Source organism: Macrobrachium rosenbergii, chromosome 10 (assembly GCF_040412425.1).
Source record: "Macrobrachium rosenbergii isolate ZJJX-2024 chromosome 10, ASM4041242v1, whole genome shotgun sequence".
NCBI lineage: Eukaryota > Metazoa > Arthropoda > Malacostraca > Decapoda > Palaemonidae > Macrobrachium > Macrobrachium rosenbergii.
In genome coordinates this window covers 77069700-77093019 of record NC_089750.1, presented here as the reverse complement: position 1 = coordinate 77093019, position 23320 = coordinate 77069700, and the positions used below count along the sequence as shown (strand labels likewise).

The following is a 23320-nucleotide window of genomic DNA, read 5'->3' as shown; positions in this document are numbered from 1 at the left end:
GCATCATCGGCATACTGAGTGATATTGTTTTCCAGGCCAACAACCATGTCACTTGTATACACTAAAAATAACAGTGGACCAAGAACACTGCCCTGTGGAACTCCAAACACAGTAGGTCTTGGTTCACTAAAGATCCCGTCCACAGCAACTCGCTGCTGCCTACCTGTACTGTAAGGAAATCTTGAAGTAACCCTAAAACATATCCACCCACTCCAAGATTCTCAAGGTGATAAATAGTGCCTTGTGATTTACTAAATCGAAGGTAGCACTAAAATTTACTTGAATTACTCTGCACTCAAAACCCTTATCAAGGTTCCCTTGCAAAGGGCATGTCAAGTTTACAAGAGCATCCTTATTAAAATAGCCATCAGCATTTCATTGAGCTTCTGGGGATCAGGATCTAATAGAGCAACTGAAATATTAAGTGAGACAAACTTCAATAATGCGATCCCAACTGGATCTGGATTTGCCAGACCATTTTTCCAATGGTGGAATTAGGAATATACTGATTGACAGATATGTCCATCTCAATGGCGCAGTGATCAGAGGTGCCTACATATTCACAGACCTTGGACTTCACAACGGCTGGAACATCTATGAATATAAGGTCTATTGCCAGAAATGTGCATAGGTTCCTCAGTTAGCTGGACAAAGTCGGAGGATACCCAGAACTCAAGAGCAGATCGGTCATGTTGGTCTGTAGAATTTGAATTTAGCCACTCACTGCACTTTGCATTACATTCTCCACAAATAACGAATGAAGCTTGTGAATCCTGTGACTGTGCCATACTAATCCTTTCCAAAAGACAGTCATGTATAGAATCATCAATATCTGGATTGCAGTAAACAGCAAATACATAAACATTGAAGAACTTACTGAAAATTTTAAAACAAAGGACTTCATGCCGACTACATTCCAAATTTTTCTGACGATAAATAGGTCGTCTGGACTTAGTATGTACAGCCATACCTTGCTCATGTGGGATGTTACGACGATAAATCAAATCAGGGCCATCAAACCCAAGGATTAAAAACTCAACCTTTGACTTGTTACTACTTACAAGTCTCAAGTAAAAACATCAAATCGCAGTTACGGGCACAACTCTGGAGATCAAGAAAATTGACCTTCAAGCCCTGAATATTTGAGTAAAGTACATTGCAATTTTTCTTAGTGTAATGAGTAATAGACCCAGGGTTCAGCTCAATGTCTCCTGAAAGAATTAAAATCAACAACATAAAATCGGCATCAAAACTAATAAATCGACTCATAACAGTAACATTGCAAAAATAAACAGAATAAACAAAAATACCAACAACAACAACATTATTTACATTATTTACAAAAATTCTGTTGAGAGTATAAATAAACGTCACCATACGTCATTGAAAAAAAAACACTGGCAGCAACTGGTGGGGGCAGCACACCTTGTAAGGCAAAATAAATCTGCCCGGTTAGCCACAACTGGGGGAGGACGGTCAAGATGGATTTACAAATAAAAAAAGTCAGAAGGAAAAGATTAGGTAAAGACGAAGGCACTTTCCTGATGACACACAAGCAACTTTTGCTTTCTCGGCAGCCTGTCCTACACACTTTTCGAAATAAACAGGAAAGTGAACAAAAAAGAGAGGATAAAACCCTAATTGTACTCTCAGGCAAGGAAACTCAAACCCAAGACCATGTAAGGCCGTAGTACAATGGCTATGGCACAGTCCAGGGTTGGAGAACAAGGTTTGTATTCAGAGTAGCCTTCTCTTGGAGGGTTGCCTACCAAGGGTAAAGTCTCTTCTACCCACTGGTTTGATTTTGGAGTGTCCTTCTCCTAAAGGAGTTGCCTGCCAAGGCTTAAAAGAATCTCTTCTACCCTAACTTGTGTAGGCAGGGTTGTCACATCCTGAAGTGAATGCTGCTAAGAAAAGCCACATTAACCCACTACATATAAGATGGAAGAAAGAGAATATGAATGGAGGTACAGTAAAAGAGGGACATCTTCTACAAGTGACCTTTCAACGGAGAATTTCTACTCAGGCCACACATTTTCTGTTGTACAGTTTATCTGAAGTATGCAACCTATTCTAGACAAAATAGTACAGCACTCAATAATGTCCTCCTTGCCTACAATGATCAATAAGATTTAGAGTTAAACTATCACTGAAAAAAATCTGACTCTGTCATCTTCTCATCAATTGGAGACATCAGGTCAGACATCTATGTTATCTATTGCCAAAGAGCTTCCACTGTCAACCTTTCCTTCTAAACCTATTCATTTTACAGAGTGCCAGCATCCACATTTTGTCGAGGTACCCCAGTGTCCCACTGCTCAATACTAGAGACTTTTTATTCTCTCCAGTGAAGAACTGCGGAACAGTCTCCTGGCATCATAAATGTAGATCACAGGAGGCTGTGATGACACTTATGAAGTGCTGTTTACTAATGCCCTATGTAACAAAGACCCTATGTTGTACCCTAAAACCAAACATATAAGACATCCCACAACCATCAGTAATTCCATATAGTGTCTAGCCTAATCTAATCTATACTTTACACATCATTCAGTTTAAAAGGTTTATTCTTTAACCGCTGGCATTCAGTCAAAGAGCTTTTTCTGAAAAATGCATCACTTTTCAGAGGTAGCCTTAAAATATACCATAATACTATAATGCAGCTAACAAATCCTAATAAAACTGAAATTTGATATGGAAATAGTGGACTATCTTAATATCTTTTTAAACATATCACAGATCTACTCAACAAAAAATAACAAGAAAGCAATTGTGCCCAAACTAAAAATCTGAATAGGGTTGGTTCCAAACTACTAAGTCCTATGCTATGCCTAGACTTTCATAAGAATGGAATGGAGTATGAAATTTAGGCCAAAGGCCAAGCACGCGCTGGGCCTTATGAGGTCATTCAATGATGAAAGGGAAAATTGAGAGTAAAAACTTTTTAAAGGTGTAACAGGAGGAAAATCTCGCAGCTGCACTATGAAACAATTGTTAGGAGGGGGTTGAAAGTAAGATGGAAGAAAGAGAATATGAACAGAAGCATGGTAAAAGGAATGAGAGGGGGTTGCAACTATTGCAACTAAGGGCCGAAGGGACACTGCAAAGAACCTTGAATAATGCTTACAGTGCACTGCGTGAGGTGCACCGACGGGACTGCCACCCTGACGGGATACGGCAAGAGGATAAAATGAATTTATTTCTTTGTTCTGATACAAACCCTGGCTGTGGGAATTAAAGTACCAGAGGTGCACCCGTCCTTCTCAGCGATAGATCAGTAACGTCTTAACCATTAAAAGGATAAAAACAAAAAGTTTGGAAGAAAGACATGTATTTGTTCTCCAGTCTCATGTTCTGCCACTCATTAAGGGTAACGGAACTGCTTTGATGATAATTACCGTATGACAACAATGTTACCAGTATTTTTAATAATACTAATGGCATATAAAAAATTCGCAGACGAATATCTGGTAAACTGAATACTTCTAGGATAATCAATCAAAGGTTATCAGGGAAAATATAGTATTGAAAATAATTCCTTGTGCAATTTGTGAACCTTTGAATGATATAAAAAAATATGGAAATTCTCATCCAAAAAGGATGACAAAGTGTGACTTACAAGATACAAAAAACAGTATAGTACTGTATTAACATTAAATAAGAAATCTTTTTATATATAAAAAAACCAACATGATCTAATATGAACATTTCAACCAATCAAATATTTTTTTCTTATCATTACCATAAAGACTGAAACGTAATCATCCACACAATCCTGGACAAGAGACCTTTTTCTCTAGAGGAACAAATGTAGGAAAGACACTTTGTCCTTACAAATGAAGTAGAACCATTTATTTCTGTGACCAAAGGACTGTTCAAAATAAGTATTGGAAGGGGGAACGTTTTCCTTATAATGTTTCTTAATGTTTTTCATTAATGTTTTCTTTAATACTTAAGGCTAAAGCAGCACAAATCTTCACGTACACTATTTACAAAAAATTGTTTCTCAAGAATGTGAGTATTTCTGTCTCAACTCTGCTGCGTACATTTCAAAAAAGGGAAACTGATCGAGTATATTTTGCAAAGGTGTGAGTAAATGAATGCAAATGGTAAATATATGAATAAAACTTTCAAACCAACAAGCTGCCATATTTGCAAACAAAACGGGAATACTAACTGCAGAACACTTACTGCAAGGCAAACTGTAAAAGACTTTCATTCTCGACGTGAATAAAAGATGGCCCAAGGGCTCATAGCACCAAGTAACAATTATGAATCATATTTTTGTTATTCCCAAGGACAGGATTCATGACCTGAAATATATTGAACAAAAGAACTTGCCAGGCGCCGTGCCCCCGTCAATGGCAGCAACGTGTAATATTGTAAGGACTACCTGAAAAATCTATAATGTTGATGAAACTCGCTTCTGTTGCTGAAGGTGTGACATGATGGAGAGGCTGCTAGACTGTTTCCATGGGCGACAATCAACTTCTGAGAGTTCACAGATGTTTATAAAGTGGTACTGCAGAGGGTTATTTTTTGGTTATTTTGTCACTTAAGGAGTAAATAAAAAAACTCTTAATATTACATTTCTGCAATGACCATTGTGCTACCAACTGAAATGAGTACAAACCAGAAACAGAGAGATAGAATAAAAACAAGCTGCTCATCTTACAAAAATAAAGCTACCTAAATTTTCATTAGCCCAATTACAAACAAGGAGAGGCTGCAAGAACATGCAGTCCAAAGTACAAACCCACGATAAACAAATTATTTTAAATTCCTTGAAACAGACTTCAGATTTCTGGCATCGTGTACATAATGGAAACTGGTGACCCAAAGCAGAGCAATTATCACAACTGGAAACTTAACAGAATGGAAAAGGTGCAAGAAGGTAGGGAGAGGAGAAAGTTCCGTCTGCATGAATAGAAAAGGAAGGCACATGCACCATAACAGCCTTGCTTCCAACCAAAATAGTTACTGTGTTATCTGCATTCTTATTTCACCCAATAAACACCGGACAAAGATGTTCACGTTTAATATTTAAACTCCTACTCTTGCAAACTTACTTGAAAACGATCAGATTAGGAGACAAACTGAGACATTAGCTGTTTCTAGTGCTTATAGAATTTCCTCTAGTAAAAAACCTGTGAATAAAACTATGCAAGTCATGGAAGTCTCTAAAATCTACCAAGGTGTTTCAGAATCATTATAAATGGAAAAACTGGGCACACAAAAGAGCCTGTGGCTGACTGAATGGCTAACAACACTGCTGGTATGAGAAGGCATTGAAAACCGAAATAACCAGTGCCCTTGGTAAACTGGGTTGAGAAGTGGTACAACTGAAATCAAAACACCCGTCTTGCCATGTTAGCAATTAAAAGCACCTTACATTAAAATAGTAATGCTGTACAGCATCTGCCCTAGGAAAAATGTAATTGCTTATCTGCAAAAGGTAAGCCAGGTCCCCATAATAAGCTAGAGGAGTAAGGAGGGAAAGCCTTCGCAGAGTCCAGAGAAATACTCAAGCTTCCACTCAATCACTTGCACTACCTGTGCCGCCCGCCTACAATGTCTATGAATAGAAAAATAAGGACATCACATGTCATCCTGCTTTTTTTAAGAAATGAAACCTGAACCATATGACATCAACAACAGAGAGGAATCCATCTACTGCTTCAAGAATTACCTGTAAACCAGATATCAATTATAGCAGTCTGCTAGTTTGTGACAGGACCTCTAAGCCATACATTAATGGCAGAGGAATTGACCAAGACGCATAAACCATATGCATTTGGTCATGTTATAACCAGTACAGTACTTCAAAAACGACCAAGTTCTGCAAACCAAATAAAATTATAATTCGTTAACAACAAAATACCAAGATGGAGATGATGATAATCACTTTTTCAACCTCCCAAAGCCAAGATGATGAATTAATGGGTCAAGAATCAAATTAAGGTTACCCAAAATGAAATGTGTATTGAATAAAAATCATACTCCAAACGACTTAGATAGCTAGACGCTCCTCATTGCTTAGGTAACTGATCTACTTTCAGTGAGGCAATGCTTGAACCCTTTGGTTACTTCACTTTTTATGAATGATTAGGAACTGCCAAAACGGAAGGGCTTACATATATGGCCATAAATGATAATATAATTCTCAGCCAAACTCTGAAAACAAACGAAAGGACCCCACACCTTCTCCAGAAACTTTTTACAAATGTATTTTTACCCATATTCACACATGAATGTTTATCATTTTCTGTGTACACCTTACCAAATTTAGACAGAAAAGTGCCTCATTACAAATTTCATTTAAGTTATAATTCAAATATTCTGTACTTCCAATCAATGTACAATTTGGGAAGGTAAAATTTCAATACCTAAATTCATAGTTAAATTCCACTAACCAAACTTATTTAAATACTGATGCTTCCATTTTCAGAATTAATGGCAATATGGTCTTCAGTTGAAATGACTACAATATGTCATCACATACAATTATAATTTCTGCTATTCTAGAGGTATCTTAAGCCCCTCAAAACTTTAATTTCCTAAAAATTCTTGTTCAACACATAAGCTTTTTATTCCTCAAATTTTACAAGATAATAAAAATCTAACGCCAATGGCTACAGAGAATACAAATATTCTCCAAAACCCACGGTTCAATAGATGACCGGCTTTCTGGAATAAAGATTATCGTAGCAACAAATTTTTTAGATGTTAAACCCACTGCTGAACATGATATTCACTTAAAAAAGAGCATTAAACGGAGGTAACGTTATCCTGTCTTTGAAATGATTGCTCCTTTGGCCCGTAGGTAATATGAAAAGCCCCAAGACTCAATCCAAAGATGAACTGAATGCAAAACTAAACTTTTATAATAAAGCATAATTTAAAAAATGTTCAATTTTCAATCAAAAGTAAATTTAGGGCTTTGGAGACAAATTTCTGTGAAATTTTAACAGACTTCAACATTTCAGTCTATCCAATTGTTAAATCTATGTCTAATACAGCGGATCACCGACTTACGGCTACACCGACTTATGGTGGATTCGATCTTACGGTGCTTTTTCAGTGCTGTTAACGGCCATAAGCGCCGTCAATAACGGCAAGGATAGGCATCAAGTTAATGGCGCTTACGGCACTGTAATTTGATGCAACATCAAATTACGCCACTGTAAAACACCAGTAACAGCACTGAAAAAGCGCCGTAAGATCGAATCGCTGTAAGTTGAGGACGCACTGTATATAGTATTCATTAAGACAAATCCACTGGGCATTATGAATGTTAACCTAGCAGTCCAGTTAAATCCTATCACAAACAATATTGAAGCAGTCTACTGCTGGGGAAAAGAAAATTCCAACGAAAAAATGGAATTTGTTTTCTTAAATCTTTTCTGACAGGGACAAACTATTTTTCAGATATTTCCAAAGCTAGAAACTGCAAATTATTCTGACAGGCACAATACCTCTTATAGCTGTGACCTTGTAAAATTTTTAAAATCACATTTTATCTAAGATCCTGTGGCAACCTTACCACTGAAAAATTAGGCATTACAGTATGGTACAGTGAAAAAAAGATACAATGATCAACTCTAGATTATTTTAACCCTTTGAGACTGGGGAGAGGGTGGGGGGTAGGGGGATTACAAATTCACCTGCAGCACAGCATACTCAAACCAACAACGCTGCGAATTTGTTTTCCACAGTATAACGTTGGCTTTTGGCATCAGCACAGCAGACTCAAATCAACAATGCTGCGCATTTATTTTCCACGGTATAATGCTGGATTTTGGCATCGGTTTGGGGATGAATACCTGTTATTCTTTGCAGTGTGTTGAAAAATGTAAAACAACAATAAGAGAGGGCAAAAATGATACACGAAATTTAGCCAAATCTTTTTGGTGGATGGCATTGGAATCTCAAAGGGTTAAGGGTCCCTAATTGTGTTCACAAACACCAAGAACATTCAAGTCACAGAAATTAAATCATATACAGTACAGCAGCGACTACCACAGATTCTTTCAAATACCGTAGTCCTGATAGATAACAGGTCCTTTAGTTCACAGCAAGTCCATTTGCTCATTTAACATAATGGTACTACTTCAATTGAAAAAGCACACTTAAATTTCTAGATGCTAATTTTTATAGTCTGAAAACCTTAAAAAAAAATAATAACCTCTTTTCAGCTTCAGTATTATTTGGATAAATTTACCCATGTCACTGTAAAAAAAAATATTTATAACAGCAAATGAGCTGGAAGAGTAAAATATTTTCACGAGGGTCCTATCACAAAAATAAACACTTCTACTGAGAAATCGAGGACTTTCGACTATTTGTGACATGCCAGCATTTTGAATGTAATGAATATCTAAACTGCTTAACCAGACAAGCAATCTCAGTATACCTTACACATGGAAAAAGATACACAAAATTCAACGACCTACGACTACTCTTCGTAAATTTAAAAACTACGTTTAACTGCTGCAGTTCACTTTATTTATCATACTATCTTACTCTGACAAGGACGAAGATAAAAATACACATAATCTAATCTATTCTAATAAAAGATGATGCCTAATTGAACATTGCATATACCAAACAGCATTGGTATAGAAGTACAGTACATTATACGCTAGATCTACGTCTTACAATTCTACCACAGTACTCTAGAGAAGAAATCGAAGCGTTACTAAAATAATTTGCATCGAGACACATAAATTGTAAACCTTTCTCGTAAACTTAAATACTGTAAAAGCATTTCGTTAAGAAACAACAACAAAAGTAAGTATTGGCAAATCAAGAAAACAGTGATCAACGTAAAATCCTTTGGAATTGGCAGGGTTCATTACTGAAGATCAATTCCTGTTCACTGATACATGGAAACGAAAGTCATCTTTAAAAGAAACAAAAGATGAGACTTTAGGTCAAACTTAAAACTTTCAGCATTTTTTCAAAGGGCAACTTCCCCCCCACAAAATGAAAAATAGGACGGCAAGTCACGTTCAATAAATTTTTTGTACCAATGTGAAGTTTCTTGTGTGATGTGACTAAAACTGAGGTCAAAATCTTTAAAAAAAAAAAAAGAAGAAAAAAAAAGGATTGTAATGAGTCTTTTCACCTTTCAGTGCACTGTACCACTTGATAATTATATACAATATTTACATGTACATTTATGCTTTTATAGTACATAACAAAATATAAAAGAACTCAACCAAAAATAACTACAATAATTTTGAAAAAACTACTTAAAAAAAACATAAAAATACTGCATACACCCCCTTTTTTCCCCCCCGAGTCCTCATTTCAGTGTTATGAGGGCACTAATTCTTTCTCCACTTTGTTCGGTCGAATCTTCTTGTATTTGCAGTCCTCAAGAACCACTTTCGCGTTCATGACGGAGTCTAGAAGCTTCTTGTCAGGATGCAGCGTTTTTTGGTGCCGCAAGAAACTAGATCTGTCTACCTGACGGGCAGGGCAGTACGGACACTGGTAAGGTCTGCTCTTTTGCTCTATCCTCTGCTGGTGGGTGAGCATGTGTTTCTGCATTTGCTGCTGGCTAAGAGCTTTGAACGGACACTTGGCACAACTCACAATCTCGAGGTCGTCGTGGGTCTTCATGTGGTCTTCCAGCACGCTCTGGCACATGAAGGTTTTCTTGCAGCCGGGACACATCATGATCTTGGTCTTGGTGTCGTCTGTGTTCCTGACCGACTTCACCTTCTCTTTCAAGTTTTCCATCTTGTTCTTCGCGAGTTTCTCCTTCTGCTTCTTCATATCGCTCTTGAGCTTTTCGATTTTACTTTTGCACTTACCTTTTTTAAATTTGGTGTCATGATGCTTTGGGACTTTCTGAAAGCACAAGGTGAATGTAAGAAAACTGCTGTCCACTAGACCATTGCCAAGAATGTACGAACAATCCCCCTACAATATAAGTAATATCAACGTGCATGTAAGTTCTGATACGAATCAAAAAGTATTAGTTTGTTTACTTCCGTCAGTACTATTTCTCCCCGGTTTTACTCTGCATTATCATACAAACGCATCCTCAAAATACAAATTTCTACTTCAATCGGCCTGTAGCAAAACCCTACAACTGTAATCCCTTTGCAATGCTTAGCAAGCATAATGCAAGACAGTGAAAACAATCAAGAGTGTACTCGGAAAAAGAGACGTCTAAAGAGAATGAATTAAGGAGACAATACTTCACTAACGATACAACATTAGGATTTTGAAGATTACAAAAATACAAGCTCATACCTTCTCAATGACACATGACTTCTCAGGTACACTGGGGACTGGTGCTGGGCTTAACGACTCTGCTTCCTCGTTTTCCTGCATTAGTTTCTGGATGAAGTTCTGGTACTCCTGTAAAGGTATAAATTACTGAACACAAGGTACCACTAGAATATTACATTTTCTGTCTGTTGCCCACCGACCGTACTTATAAATTTAAGATTGCAAAATCATCCACACTGATGTAAGCAAATATACTAATATATTTATACAGTACAAAGAAAGTTTTCAAAGACCTATCAATTCTCCTCCACAATTGCAAGGAGAATCGAGCAGGTTCTCAAAAGCTCTTATTTTATATACATATTTTTAAATATATCTTAACACTTTACATCACTGAGGATTTTTTCACCAATTTATGATTATGAGATTTTTATACATTTATGGCTAACATCTCAAGGTTCCTGCAATCTTCTTTTATGAATAAATCATGCAAAATTTTACTACAAATACTACTGTAAAAAAAATGTACGATGGACAACGAACCACTTGAAATAATGCCAGATATTCAGAATCGTTAGACACATCGTCACCTATGCAGGGCAAATCATGGAGGGCAAGAACACATTGAGATAACTGAACAATTTAGTTTTAACTGTCTAAACTCTAAAGGTCACCCAGAGGGAAGGACAGGCAACTGCACAGTTGCACAATGTCTTAGAGGCTGAAAATGTACACTAGTGATCAGTATCCAAGAACCTGCCCTCCAACCCAGCTAGGACCAAAGGGACCAGGCAATTGCTGCTGATGACTTAGCAAGCAAACCTGAGGGTTTCCCCCAAGACATTGGAGTTTAACCAAAAGCCACCACTATGTACACCATTCCCTAATCCATTCATTCATGTTAAAGTCTATCAGCAACATTAATTTTGCTATTACTATTACCCATGATAGTGATCCAGTATTGTTTGTTCCCCTCTTTACTATTGGCAGTATGTATATTAATGGATTTAAGATGGAAAACAGCATTCAGAGATAAGTAATGTAAACATTTTTGGTGAAGCTCTCTCTCTCTCTTTTAGTATCATGTGACAGTTCTTAAGGCACCTGTAATATCATGGGTCTAAACAATCTACCCATGATGCACGCAAACATGCTATGCAGCTTCTTGCCTTCATTTACAAGGAATACTTTCCAAGAAACGACGAACATGGTACAAAAACGAGAGCAAAATACATGAATATGAATAAACTTACCTTCAGACCACTATCAACAGCTGGCTGCTTGATGTCCTCCTCAATCTTCTCTTCCACTTTCATGTCCTTTATTATAGTAGGCTCTTCTATGTAAGTTTCCTCAGGTTCTGCGCCGTTATGGGTTGGCTCGACAATTTCTTCGTCCTGATAAAAAACAAGACACTAATCAATGTAAAACAAAGTATAAGATACAGTATTTCTTTATTTTTTCCAACACTATGCTGGTTTCCCTGACACCAGGAAGGCCCCGCAGTAAAAACGCAGTGGTCACTGCCATATTCCTACTGTAAATGCCAAGTCATGGATGAACCCAAAATGCAAAAAATGTCCACATCAGATGTTCAAACACCTACAAAGATAGAATCTCGAACTGTGCTTCTCATACATTTCCTGTGACCCCAATGTCACTTCTTACATATCAAGGCCTATTCCTTCTTCTGGGAATGGACTGGAATATAAACTTTAGGCTATAGTTTATGTTCCTATGAGGTCATTCAGCACTGAAAGGGATACTGACAGTAAAAAGGTTTGAAGTTGTAACAGGAGGAAAACCTCTCAGCTGCACTATGAAACAACTGTTAGGAGAGGGTGCAAAGTAAGACGGAAGAAAAAGAATATGAAAGGAGGTGCTGCAAAAGGAATGAAATGGGTTGCAGCTGGGGACCAAAGGGACAGTGCACAGTGCAAAGGACCTCAAGTAATGCCTACAGAGCACAGCGTGAGGTGCACTGAGGACACTACCCTCACACTGGGAATTCATCTTTTACACCTTCCACCTATAACTTTCAGTTTTCTTACCTCCTTCCTCCACCCACTTACAAAGTTAACTCTCTTTTCCAACAACATATCCTCCAACATCATCTTCACAAGACCAAACCATCTAAGAATACTTATCCAACAGTGCCACTAACCTTTTTACCATTTCTTTCAAGTACTGACAGTCCCAAGGTTACATCGGCCTCCACTTGCCCCATTCCAAGCTTACGGTGCTTTTCAAATATATTCATCAAAAAATATGTTCTGGGTTACAGCGGATGTTCCGAGGTTAAGTTGTTTCAGTCTTACGGCAACGGAAGAATAGTTGTACAATTTTGGAGGAAATTCTACACGATTGTGGATGCACACCTCAACCACAGGATCAAATGTAAGGCTTTAATCACTTTATTTCTCATTTTTAGCAATTTTATAATACAGTGTTCCGGCTTCCGTCGTTTTCTGGCTTACGTCATGCGTCAAGAATGGAACCTCTGACATAACCCAGGGACTGCCCTATCTCCACATTTCTCATCCTTTCATTACTGACTCTCTATACAATTTGTAAATAACCTATCTCAAGGGCTCTGACCCTTTTCTTTTCAATTGCATATAATATCCAAACTCAACTTTTGTGAAGGAGAATGGACCAACAAACTCATCATGCTTCTAGCTTTAGCTGTCTGTGACATAACTCATCTCTTCCACACCTTTTTTAACAAAGGAAATAACCAGGTTATTTCCTTTGTTTCACTTATTCCGTAACCTACTGCTCCTCTTATCCTATTATTATTATTATTATTATTATTATTATATAATTCTTAATCAGGAGATGAACCCTATTCATATATAACAAAGCTACATGGGCCACTGATTTGAAATTCAAGCTTCTAACGAATAATAGTGTTCATTTGAAAGCGATTACCGAAGAGAGCAGGAAATATTGAAAGAGATCAGTTATCAGAAAGCAAAGATAAATTAACAAATTAATAAGCAGATAAAAATGTTAAGAAATTATTAAAAGTACAAGGGGAATTGTTTCAGGGTAGTAATGTATTACACCTTTGCTTGAACTTTTGAGGTTCTAATTGCACAGTATCCCCAGGGAGACAGTTCCACACCATCACAAGAATCACACACTTCCATTCATCCATCATATATATTTACATTAATAATGGCTCCATCTTACAATTTCCTTGTTACCAAAATCAAATAAATACTGCTAATGTTGCCATTATACTGTCTCCTCTTCGAAACACTCTCAGCCCCTTTCACGAATTACTGCAGTTTCTCTTTACTATCCTAATTAACAGCCACACAGCAAAGACACCACCCAACTTACAAACGAGTTACGTTCCAGACGGCCGTTTGTAAGTTGGTTACTTTACTCTTCACACCTATTCAAGTAAGGTATGCTATAAAGTCAATACCATACTGTAATTTTTTTCATCCTAAAACACAATGCACTGCACATTCAGTACTGTATGTACAGAATACGAGAGCAAAACAAATTTGAACTTTCGGGTGGCGAAGGGGAGCACTCTGAACACAATTTTAATGTGTGATCCTATTTATTTGCATCTGAATGTTTGTCAGCTGAATGTTCCTAAACAGGGTGGTGTCTGGAATCCATTTCCAACCCAATTACTCATCTGACAATGTGGCAACTACATCTATCTTCTTTCTGAATACTCTACCTGCGAATCTCCCATCGTATTCAATGGGTCAGATGCTGGCATCGGATAGCTGTCCACTACACTCTCGTCATTTTCTGGGGCTTCTGTGTATTCTATTTTTGGAGTTTCACTTGCTTCGTCGTAAACAACACCGTCAGACTGGAAAAAATGATTAAGTGTTAGGTCCTGAGAAATTATATGCATTTAAATGTCGTCTTCATGGCAATATAAATTCAAACAAATTCAAACGGAAAAAAAATAAGACCATTCTTTTCCTTTATAAATACAAACTTAACTTTTGTTTGGGCCTTAGCACCAGCATCAATGACACTGGTTGTTTATTCACCAGTGTTTTTGACATTAATATGTTCAAACCATTATAATGCTGTAATCAACATTCTTATGGATGAGATAATAAAAAATGTATGAAATTTCATTCAAAATACTGACCCCACAAGGTAACAGATATACTGTACCATATACAATACAGTGTACTAACATTTTTACTGTAAGAGTATCAGTTTATGGGATTCAATTACAAAATGTGCTCTCTTCACTCTGTCCTATCTTATGTACCTCTGACATGAATTACCAGCCTGTCACTGTCTTTATCTAACATCCTTTCTCATGATAATCTGGCTATGGTAATTGTTGCTCTTTTTCTCTTCTGATAATAATCCCCAATTCATCTGAGCCTTTGAAATATCCTGTCTATTTTCCAACGACTCAACACTCAATTTCTGAACTAACCATACTGCATATTGAAATGAGCAATGGATTAAAAGAAAAAAAGAGTTGTTGAAGTACGAATACCAGAATGTGTCACTGCATAAGATGGCAGATATTTCCTCTTTACCAACTATTATTTTATCACTTGGTCAAACCTGAAATCAGCACCATAATAATGAAGCTAATAGATCAAACCAACCGAAGAACTAAGGGATGCAGTGCTCGCCGCCTGAGTTTTTATACACCTGAACGTCTCATGCTACCCTATATGATATAAGAACAATACCTGCACTTCTGGATCATCTCGTGCAGAAATGAGACCCCGAATTCTGAATTCGTACGCGACGTCCAGCAACCGATCCAAATCTGTCGAATTTACTTCGGTCTGACCAAGATACATGAAGTCGAGCAGGGCTTCTAGATCCTTTGGAGATGTGTTGGTAAGGACGACAACCGGGTGCTGGCCAGGAATGGTTTCAAGCAACTTCTCGAAGTATGCACTACATGTCGCCAAGATAAATCTGTGAACGGCATACTGCTTGGTACCGCAAACTAGTGTGACATCTGCATACAGCTCCTGTAAAGAAAGAAGATGCTCACAATTGAAAATGTTTGCATTTTAATTTAAACGATTGTAAGTTTTATACACAAAAACCATTATTTTAATCTGATCTGACTGTAAAGATATTACTAACACTTCACAAGACTAATTTACAGGCAGTCCCCGGTTAGCAGCAGGCTCGGTTATTGGTGATCTGGTTTTATGGCGCTGATAAGCGACAAAAATTCGGCAATTTTCGGCACCGAAAATCTGGCATTGGTGGCCGATACATATCTAATAGAGGTGCCGATCTCCAGGTATCGCTGGTTATTGGCGCTGATAAGTGATGAAAACTGCCAATTTTCGGTTATCAGTGATTTTCGCTTCTCTTCATGCCGTCGGAAGGGAACCCCCGCAGATAACTGGGGACTGCCTGTATCTTGTTCTAAGGATTCAGACATGTACCACAAATGAGGCATACAAACAACCTTTCTTCTCTCTTTCAAATTACATCATGAAACTTTACTCTCACACCAAGGCATTTGCATCCAGTTAGAGAGGAAGGAGAAGGTCCTTCATTCACAACAATATAGGACAATACATCTACGAAAAAGCATTTGTTGAAAACCAATTTCAAGGGACTTCTTAGGTGCTGTACAACAAATGATATATAATATATATATCAACAGTCCTATAACCAATTTATAGTATGATGGGTTACATAAGACAATCCAAGTGAACTAAAAGTTACTGCATATATTAATCCATTCGTCTAATGACTACTTGTTAAAAGGTGAAAGTAAAGACTTACCTTATAACGCAACGTTGACAATACACTTTTCAATATCTGTGCGTGGTCATTCCACGTTAGCCACAGTTCCGTGTTGTCTGACTCTTCCTCCATGATTCTGTAAACAAAAAGAGAAAGTAAATAATTCATGTAATAAATGACATAAATCACCAAGCAATAGTAATAATACATAATTTTTAAAATTCTGATAATGTCAAAGAGGTTGATATACAGTAATGTATATATTAAGTCAAACTCATCTAGCCAGACTAAAATAAAAAAAACTAAATTAAAAAATGGTGCCCTAAAATACCAAATGAACTATGAAAAGAAAGGTGTCAAGACGCCATGAAATTTTACATCAATCAATCAGTCAGTCTTAAAATTACAATGACTCTACGCTGGGAAAATGTGTATAATCTGACAAGGGGAGCTACAACGAAATCTTGAAATGATGACAACTCTTGGTAAGACCTCCATGAGCAGGTGAAAGAACCAGTGTATTCATAGTTTGAAAAAGAATATACAGCAAGAGTCTCAAGTCCAGGGCAATCAAATCCAAGTGACAGAATACTGCCAAATGTCTGGAAATTGAAGGTTTTAATGACAGTGAGAACTGGCTCTCCATTTTCAACTGACTGCCTTACTGATAACAAGGTTGTCAGCAAGTGGCGAGCAAAATCCTGCAGCAACTGATCTGTTCTCTGAGAGGTTGACATAGCTGATAAAGCACTACTGATTTCTACTGTAAGTTTATAACAATGATAAGTTAGGGCTGGTCTAGTGGTCAGTACCCTCAAATAAGGCTGTGCGCTTGCAAGGAAGCTCAACAAATACTATATTCCCTTTGCACCTCGGTGCAAATGCAGATGGCACAAATTTCACCACTGGGTTTGTTCTTAGCTACGGAAAAGAATCCATGGGTCCTCAAGGCTTGCTTTCTGCTGTGTATTCAGGAAATGCCACTTGTTCATCTATGTGGCCTGTTCTTCAATACCTGGACACACAAAAAGAATCTTAATATCTGCCTGAAAGACAAAGTTGCCATCCTTTAGGAAATGTTTCTGCCTACAAAACTAAGAGACCTCGTCAGGAGGGATGGAAAAGTAAGTGTGATGTGCCTAGCCCCTAACACCATAGCAGTTACTCAACCAGTAGTCCAAGGAGAAACTGAAGCCTTCAGAAGGCACTGCATTACCCCCAAAAACTTTGGCATCCATGCTCAGAATGCCTCAGGCCCTCCTTTCTACCTCACATATGGAAACACCTGAATTGTACAGAACAGTATAAATCTTAAAAAACTATAGTATTGCAATAATTATAAATCAGTGCAGTAAATGGACACAAAAATGATTTACCATAACAAATGCATACACAATTTCCTCAAAGGTGAATTGTTCTACGGTAGTAATGCATTGCATCTTCACTTGAACTATTGAGTTCTGACTGTACAACATTCTCAGGGAGACTGTTCCACAGTCCAACAGTGTGAAGAATAAAGGTCCAATAATGGTATCATCATTGCTAAATGTTGTACATGCTTATACGTACAGTCAGACCAGATCTTATGGGGTCAAATCATTTCAGAGTTACGTTACTCATAAAACCTTCCTTCTCATAGGCAAGAGGTTCCCAAAAGCTAAACAGCATAGCAGAGGGTTAACACAAATTAAACCATATACACTAAGGAGATTTCACAAACCTCCAAAATACTAAGTAACCACCTATATATCTCTTGCCCACCCAAGAAATAATGGGAGACCATTTTAGCCAATTAGCCTACAAGAAAGCAACAGATAATTTCCTACATTAAGAGGTTTTGAAAGCATGAAAACTTCTAGCGACTGTTCTTTTCCTATCACGTTACCTCTGATCTAGACATAAAATAACTTATATACAGTACTGTAAACCCCCATATTCGCAGGGGATGCATATTGCACCCCCATGCAAATAGCTAAAATCCGGGAATACTTAAAACCCCTCTAAAAACACTTAGAACTGCTTATTTTGATAGTTTAAACACAAAAAAAAAAACTCTAAAAATGCTTATACCTGAGTATTATAATAGCTTTATCACAAAAAGTTTATTTAGTCATGAAAATATGAAACAATTGTTAGGAGAGGGTGGAAAGTATTAGGTGAGGGTGGAAAGTAAGATGAAATAAAGAACATATGAACAGAGTACACTAAAAGGACTGAAAGGGGCTGCAGCTAGGGGCTGAAGGGACGCTGCAAAGAATCTCAAGTAGTGCCTACAGCGCACGGCGTGAGATGCACTGACAGCACTAGCCCCCTACGTTAAGTTAAGTATACCTTACTTTAATGAGACCAATGAGCTGATTAACAGCTCTCCTTGGGCTGGCCCAAAGGATTAGATTTATTTTACTTGGCTAAGAACCAATTGGTTACCTAGCAACGGGACCTAGAGCTTATTGTGGAATCCGAACCATATTATAGTGAGAAATGAATTTCTATCACCAGAAATAAATTCCTCTAATTCTTCACTGGCTTGTCAGAGAATCGAACGCGGGGCCAACAGAGTGCTACTAGAGAACGGTACCCATCCGTCCAATGAGGAACTACTAACCCCCTATGGGGAATAACACCTATATATACTTAAAATGTTGTTCCATCATGACCTGGGCGCGTGTGAGTATGTGGATATGTGTTATGTGAAGGGATACTGCTTACTGAAAATACTTAAGCCATGGATGGACTCTCTAAACATGTATGACAAGGAACAAATTTACAGGAAGTCATGGGAAAAGTTTTTGCCTCCAGTTAGGTAAGGCATGATAAGGTAGTTATGTACTGATAAATTAAAGGGTAGATAAGGGAGGGGGAGCCGTCGTTATCAATTAGGATGCCGTGTTCCATGGTGAGGATGTCCACACAGCGATATTTTTTAATCAGTCATAAATGTCACGAGGAGCCTAAGAGCAGAAGTAGGAGCCTGTATCCTACGTTAAGTTAGGGTGGGTTCGGTAATTCGGTAACGATATATTTTGACACTATATATAGGTTATACATTCTCAGCTCGTATAACATGACAACAGGCATAAAAACAATCATTTATATTTTTTGAGAGCTTACAATGCATACCAGCAAGAAAGTGCAAACCAATTTTAAGTGATTACTATTACTTATTGGTATCATTTGCCTGCCAAATTACCTCCAGGGTACATTATCAAAGAATATATTTTGGTAATTTCACACACCCTATACAAACACAGTCCAAGTGAAGATAAATTACACTTCATACAGCACATTACAAGCAACAAGTGCAGCATTAGAGCACTGTCTGTTACAGAGGACTTTTATTTACCGTTGTCAGAATTTCGATGACAATTAGCTACTTAGCCTGAGCTAAAATGCTTAGGTTATACAACTTCACGAGGCTTATAAGATGAGAATTCTAGTGGCCTAAAGTAGGTGTGGGAGCGGTAAAACTGAAGGCTACTACCACAGCCTGGTTCCAGTCAGTAGCCGACTAGAATATTTAGTCCTTTGTGTCTATGTTTTTTATTATGTTTATATTTACAATATCAATCCATCTTTTGTTTATGGTTCTGATTTTCCATCTTTTGTTTGTGTTTATGTTTACGATATCAATCCGTCTTTTGTTTAAGTTGTTGATTATGTTTATGTTTACAACATCAGTCCGTCTTTTGTTTAGGTTGTTGATTATGTTTATGTTTACGATATCAATCCACCTTTTGTTTATGGTTTTTATTACATTTATGTTTACAATATCAATCTGCCTTTTGTTTATGTCTATGTTTATGATATCAATCCGTCTTGTTTATCTTTTTATTTTGTCTGTTTATAACATCAATCCATCTTTTGTTTATGTTTACGATATCAACAGTCTTTTGTTTATGTTTTTTATTGTGTCTGTTTATGATATCAATCCATCTTTTGTTAATGTTTATGTTTACAATATCAACAGTCTTTTGTTTATGTTTTTGATCATGTCTGTGTTTATGATATCAATCCATCTTTTGTTTAAGTTTCTGATTATGTTTAAGTTTACGATACCAATCCATTTTTTGTTTATGTTGTTGATTACGTTTATGTTTACAATATCAATCCACCTTTTGTTTATGTTTTTATTATATTTATGGATATGATATCAATCCATCTTTTGTTTATGTTGTTGATTATGTTTATGTTTACAATATCAATCCATCTTTTGTTTATGTTGTTGATTATGTTTATGTTTACAATATCAATCCACCTTTTGTTTATGTTTATGTTTTTGATTGTGTTTATGTTTATATCATCAATCCATCTTTTGTTCATGTTGTTGTGTTTATGTTTACAGTATCAATCCATCATTTGTTTATGTTTTTGATTGTGTTTGTGTTTATTGTACCAATCCATCTTTTGTTTATGTTTATGATATCAATACATCTTTTGTTCAAATTTATGTTTATGATATCAATGTGTCTTTTGTTTAAGTTTATGTTTATGATATCAATCCATCTTTTGTTTAAGTTTATGTTTATGATATCAATCCATCTTTTGTTTAAGTTTATGTTTATGATATCAATCCATCTTTTGTTTAAGTTTATGTTTATGATATCAATACGTCTTTTGTTTAAGTTTATGTTTGTGATATTAATCCATCTTTTGTTTAAGTTTATGTTTATGATATCAATACGTCTTTTGTTTATGTTTATGATATCAATCCGTCTTTTGTTTAAGTTTATGTTTATGATATCAATACATCTTTTGTTTATGTTTATGATATCAATACGTCTTTTGTTTAATGATATTACCATCTTTTTGTCTATGTTTGATATCAATACGTCTTTTGTTTAAGTTTATGTTTATGATATTAATCCATCTTTTTTTTAAGTTTATGTTTGTGATATTAATCCATCTTTTGATATTAATATTAATCCATCTTTTGTTTAAGTTTATGTTTGTTTACGGCTTTTGTTTAAGTTTAGATATTTATGTTTCTGTTTATGATATCAATACGTCTTTTGTTTAAGTTTATGTTTGTGATATTAATCCATCTTTTGTTTAAGTTTATGTCTATGATATCAATACGTCTTTTGTTTACATTGCTGCTTATGTTCGCTGGGCCTAGTCACTATCTGTCAAGAGGGTAACCTGGTAAGTGTACAGAATAAAACTACAAGATGTCTCCTTCAAATTTACCCAAACACTTAGCAAATATTTATGGTATAAATATACGAATAAAATTCAGCCTAGTCTGCGACAAGTGAAGACTGCAGTATGCCTATTTCTTTAGCCCCAAACTAGAATACCTTGCATTAGCTTAACCAGCACAACAGCAGGTACTGGAATACCATCTGAGAATATGTTAAGGTAGAAGTTCGTTGCCGTGCTTAGTACTAGCCCCTGGGGGGGGTCATATGCATTTCGCCACGTTTAGTGCTAGCCCTGGGGGGTCAAATGTAATGTATTTTGCAAAACTGAAACTCAGAACAAACCCTCAACTATTTATATATATGTTATTTTTCACTGTGATAAATATTAGTTGGCAAGAATTATGTATATATATATTTTTTTCATTTTTAGGAAGATTCAAACGATATAAAAAATCGAGTAGGGGCTTTCGGACCGTAAACGACCATTATCCTATGTTAAATGTAGGCCTAATCTACAACAGTTTAGACTATGGTAGGCCTACTGTTTTAGCATCAATTTAGAATAACCAACCTGACAACAACCTAACCTAGAATACCTGTCATGAGCCTTAACCTGAATAACAACAACAGAATAACATCTTGGAATATGTTAATATAGGCCTAGTTTATGCCAGGTAGGCCTACCATTTCAGCATCAACCTAGAATACAAATAAAGAATAGGCCTACAGAATAATATATAGGAAAATTTGGTAAATGTATTTTCCATTGGATCCTAGAGGAGAGAAAGAAGCCTATCGCCATTTACCTTTCAACGGGCCACTGTATAGTTCCAGTAGGCCTACGGGCAGTAAGCTTGAGCCAGGGGCGTCTACGGCAGTAGGCCTACGGCTGTCCTTGACCGTAGGATTCTCGCTCCCGAGGGAATTTAGGATTAAATGAAGTCTGAGGATTGAATGGTTTGTAATATTGCGTCGATTATCACTCGAATTCAAGAAGACATAATAGGCCTATGGGCATTCGAGCCGGGGCATCTAGGCCTATGGCAGTAGGTCTATATCCGGCCTTAATTGTAGGATTCCCGATTTATTTCGTCATTATATTCATAGAATACTTCTTCTAGTCCTGAGGGATGAATATTTTGTGATATTATGTCGAATTCTGTCGACGTAAATCGACGCAGAGTCGATCTTTCAAGTAGGCCTAGGCCTAGTTACTCTACTCTGGAGTAGGCCTATGTGATTCAAGGTTTGAAGGAGGAATATCACGTAATATGACGTTTTTAGGCCTAAAGGATGAAGTTAACGTAAATTTACGTCGATTATCACTTGAAATCACTCGACGTCAATCGACGATTCGACGTACACTCGATACTTCAAGCAGGCCTAAGATAATCTATTCTAGAGCAGGCCTATTTAATTCAAAGTTTAAGAGAAGAATATGACGTAAATTTTCGTCGATTCTCACTTGAAATCACGCGACGTCAATCGACGATTCGACGTACACTCGATGCCTGACGTAAACCTAAGATAATCAACCGTTGAGTAGGCCTATTTCATTCACAGTTTAAGAGAAGAATACGACGTAAATTTACGTCGACTTTCACTCGACGCAAACCGACAAATCGACGCTGAATCGACGTACTTCCAGTAGGCCTATGGGAGTCCACTCAAGAGCACTCGAGCCAGGGGCGTCTATCGCAGCGGCCCTTAATTACCGAATTACCTCCTCAATACCTCGCCCTACCTCGAAGAGGCCCTCTCGAGGCCACGGAGGAAAGCATCGCACACACTTCGACGTCGAAAGCACTCGGAATCACTCGACGCAACAGGCCTAAAAGGACCACTCGACCCAAAACAAAACAGGGGCTGGTGGTGGTGGTGCTACCTCTTCTCACGTAGGCCTGTGCTTCGTACCCTAGCGGTGGGTATTTCGGCCTTGATACCCGGTGAATACCCGACGAACGCGGTCCTAAAGGGGCATGCCGCTCCGCAGGGTCACAGGGGCGCGGAAAAGTCGGGGCATCCCGCTGTTTGGAGGCCTAATTGGCAGATGACAGTATTAGGAAACACGACACACACAAACGACAACAATACAAACGCTCAACGTGACGCCGGCGGACTCTAACCAGCGGACGCCGAAGGAGCGTACGCTCCCTCGAAAGGCTGTTTGCCACCTTGGATTTAAGTCATTTAGGCGGTTTGAGGACGGA

General features: G+C 37.3%; 1 protein-coding gene across 1 annotated transcript; it reads right to left on the bottom strand.

Annotated features, from left to right (window-relative positions):
* Positions 1-3314: 3314 nt before the first annotated feature.
* LOC136842933 (zinc finger and BTB domain-containing protein 14-like) lies at positions 3315-23257 on the bottom strand. The gene is made up of 7 exons (XM_067110945.1): positions 21917-23257; positions 16009-16105; positions 14943-15233; positions 13949-14086; positions 11499-11642; positions 10267-10374; positions 3315-9858 (listed from the first exon to the last, which is right to left on the bottom strand). Exons 2-7 carry the CDS (start codon positions 16099-16101, stop codon positions 9319-9321), a joined length of 1314 nt encoding a protein of 437 aa, XP_066967046.1. The 5' UTR covers positions 16102-16105; positions 21917-23257; the 3' UTR covers positions 3315-9318.
* Positions 23258-23320: the final 63 nt, after the last annotated feature.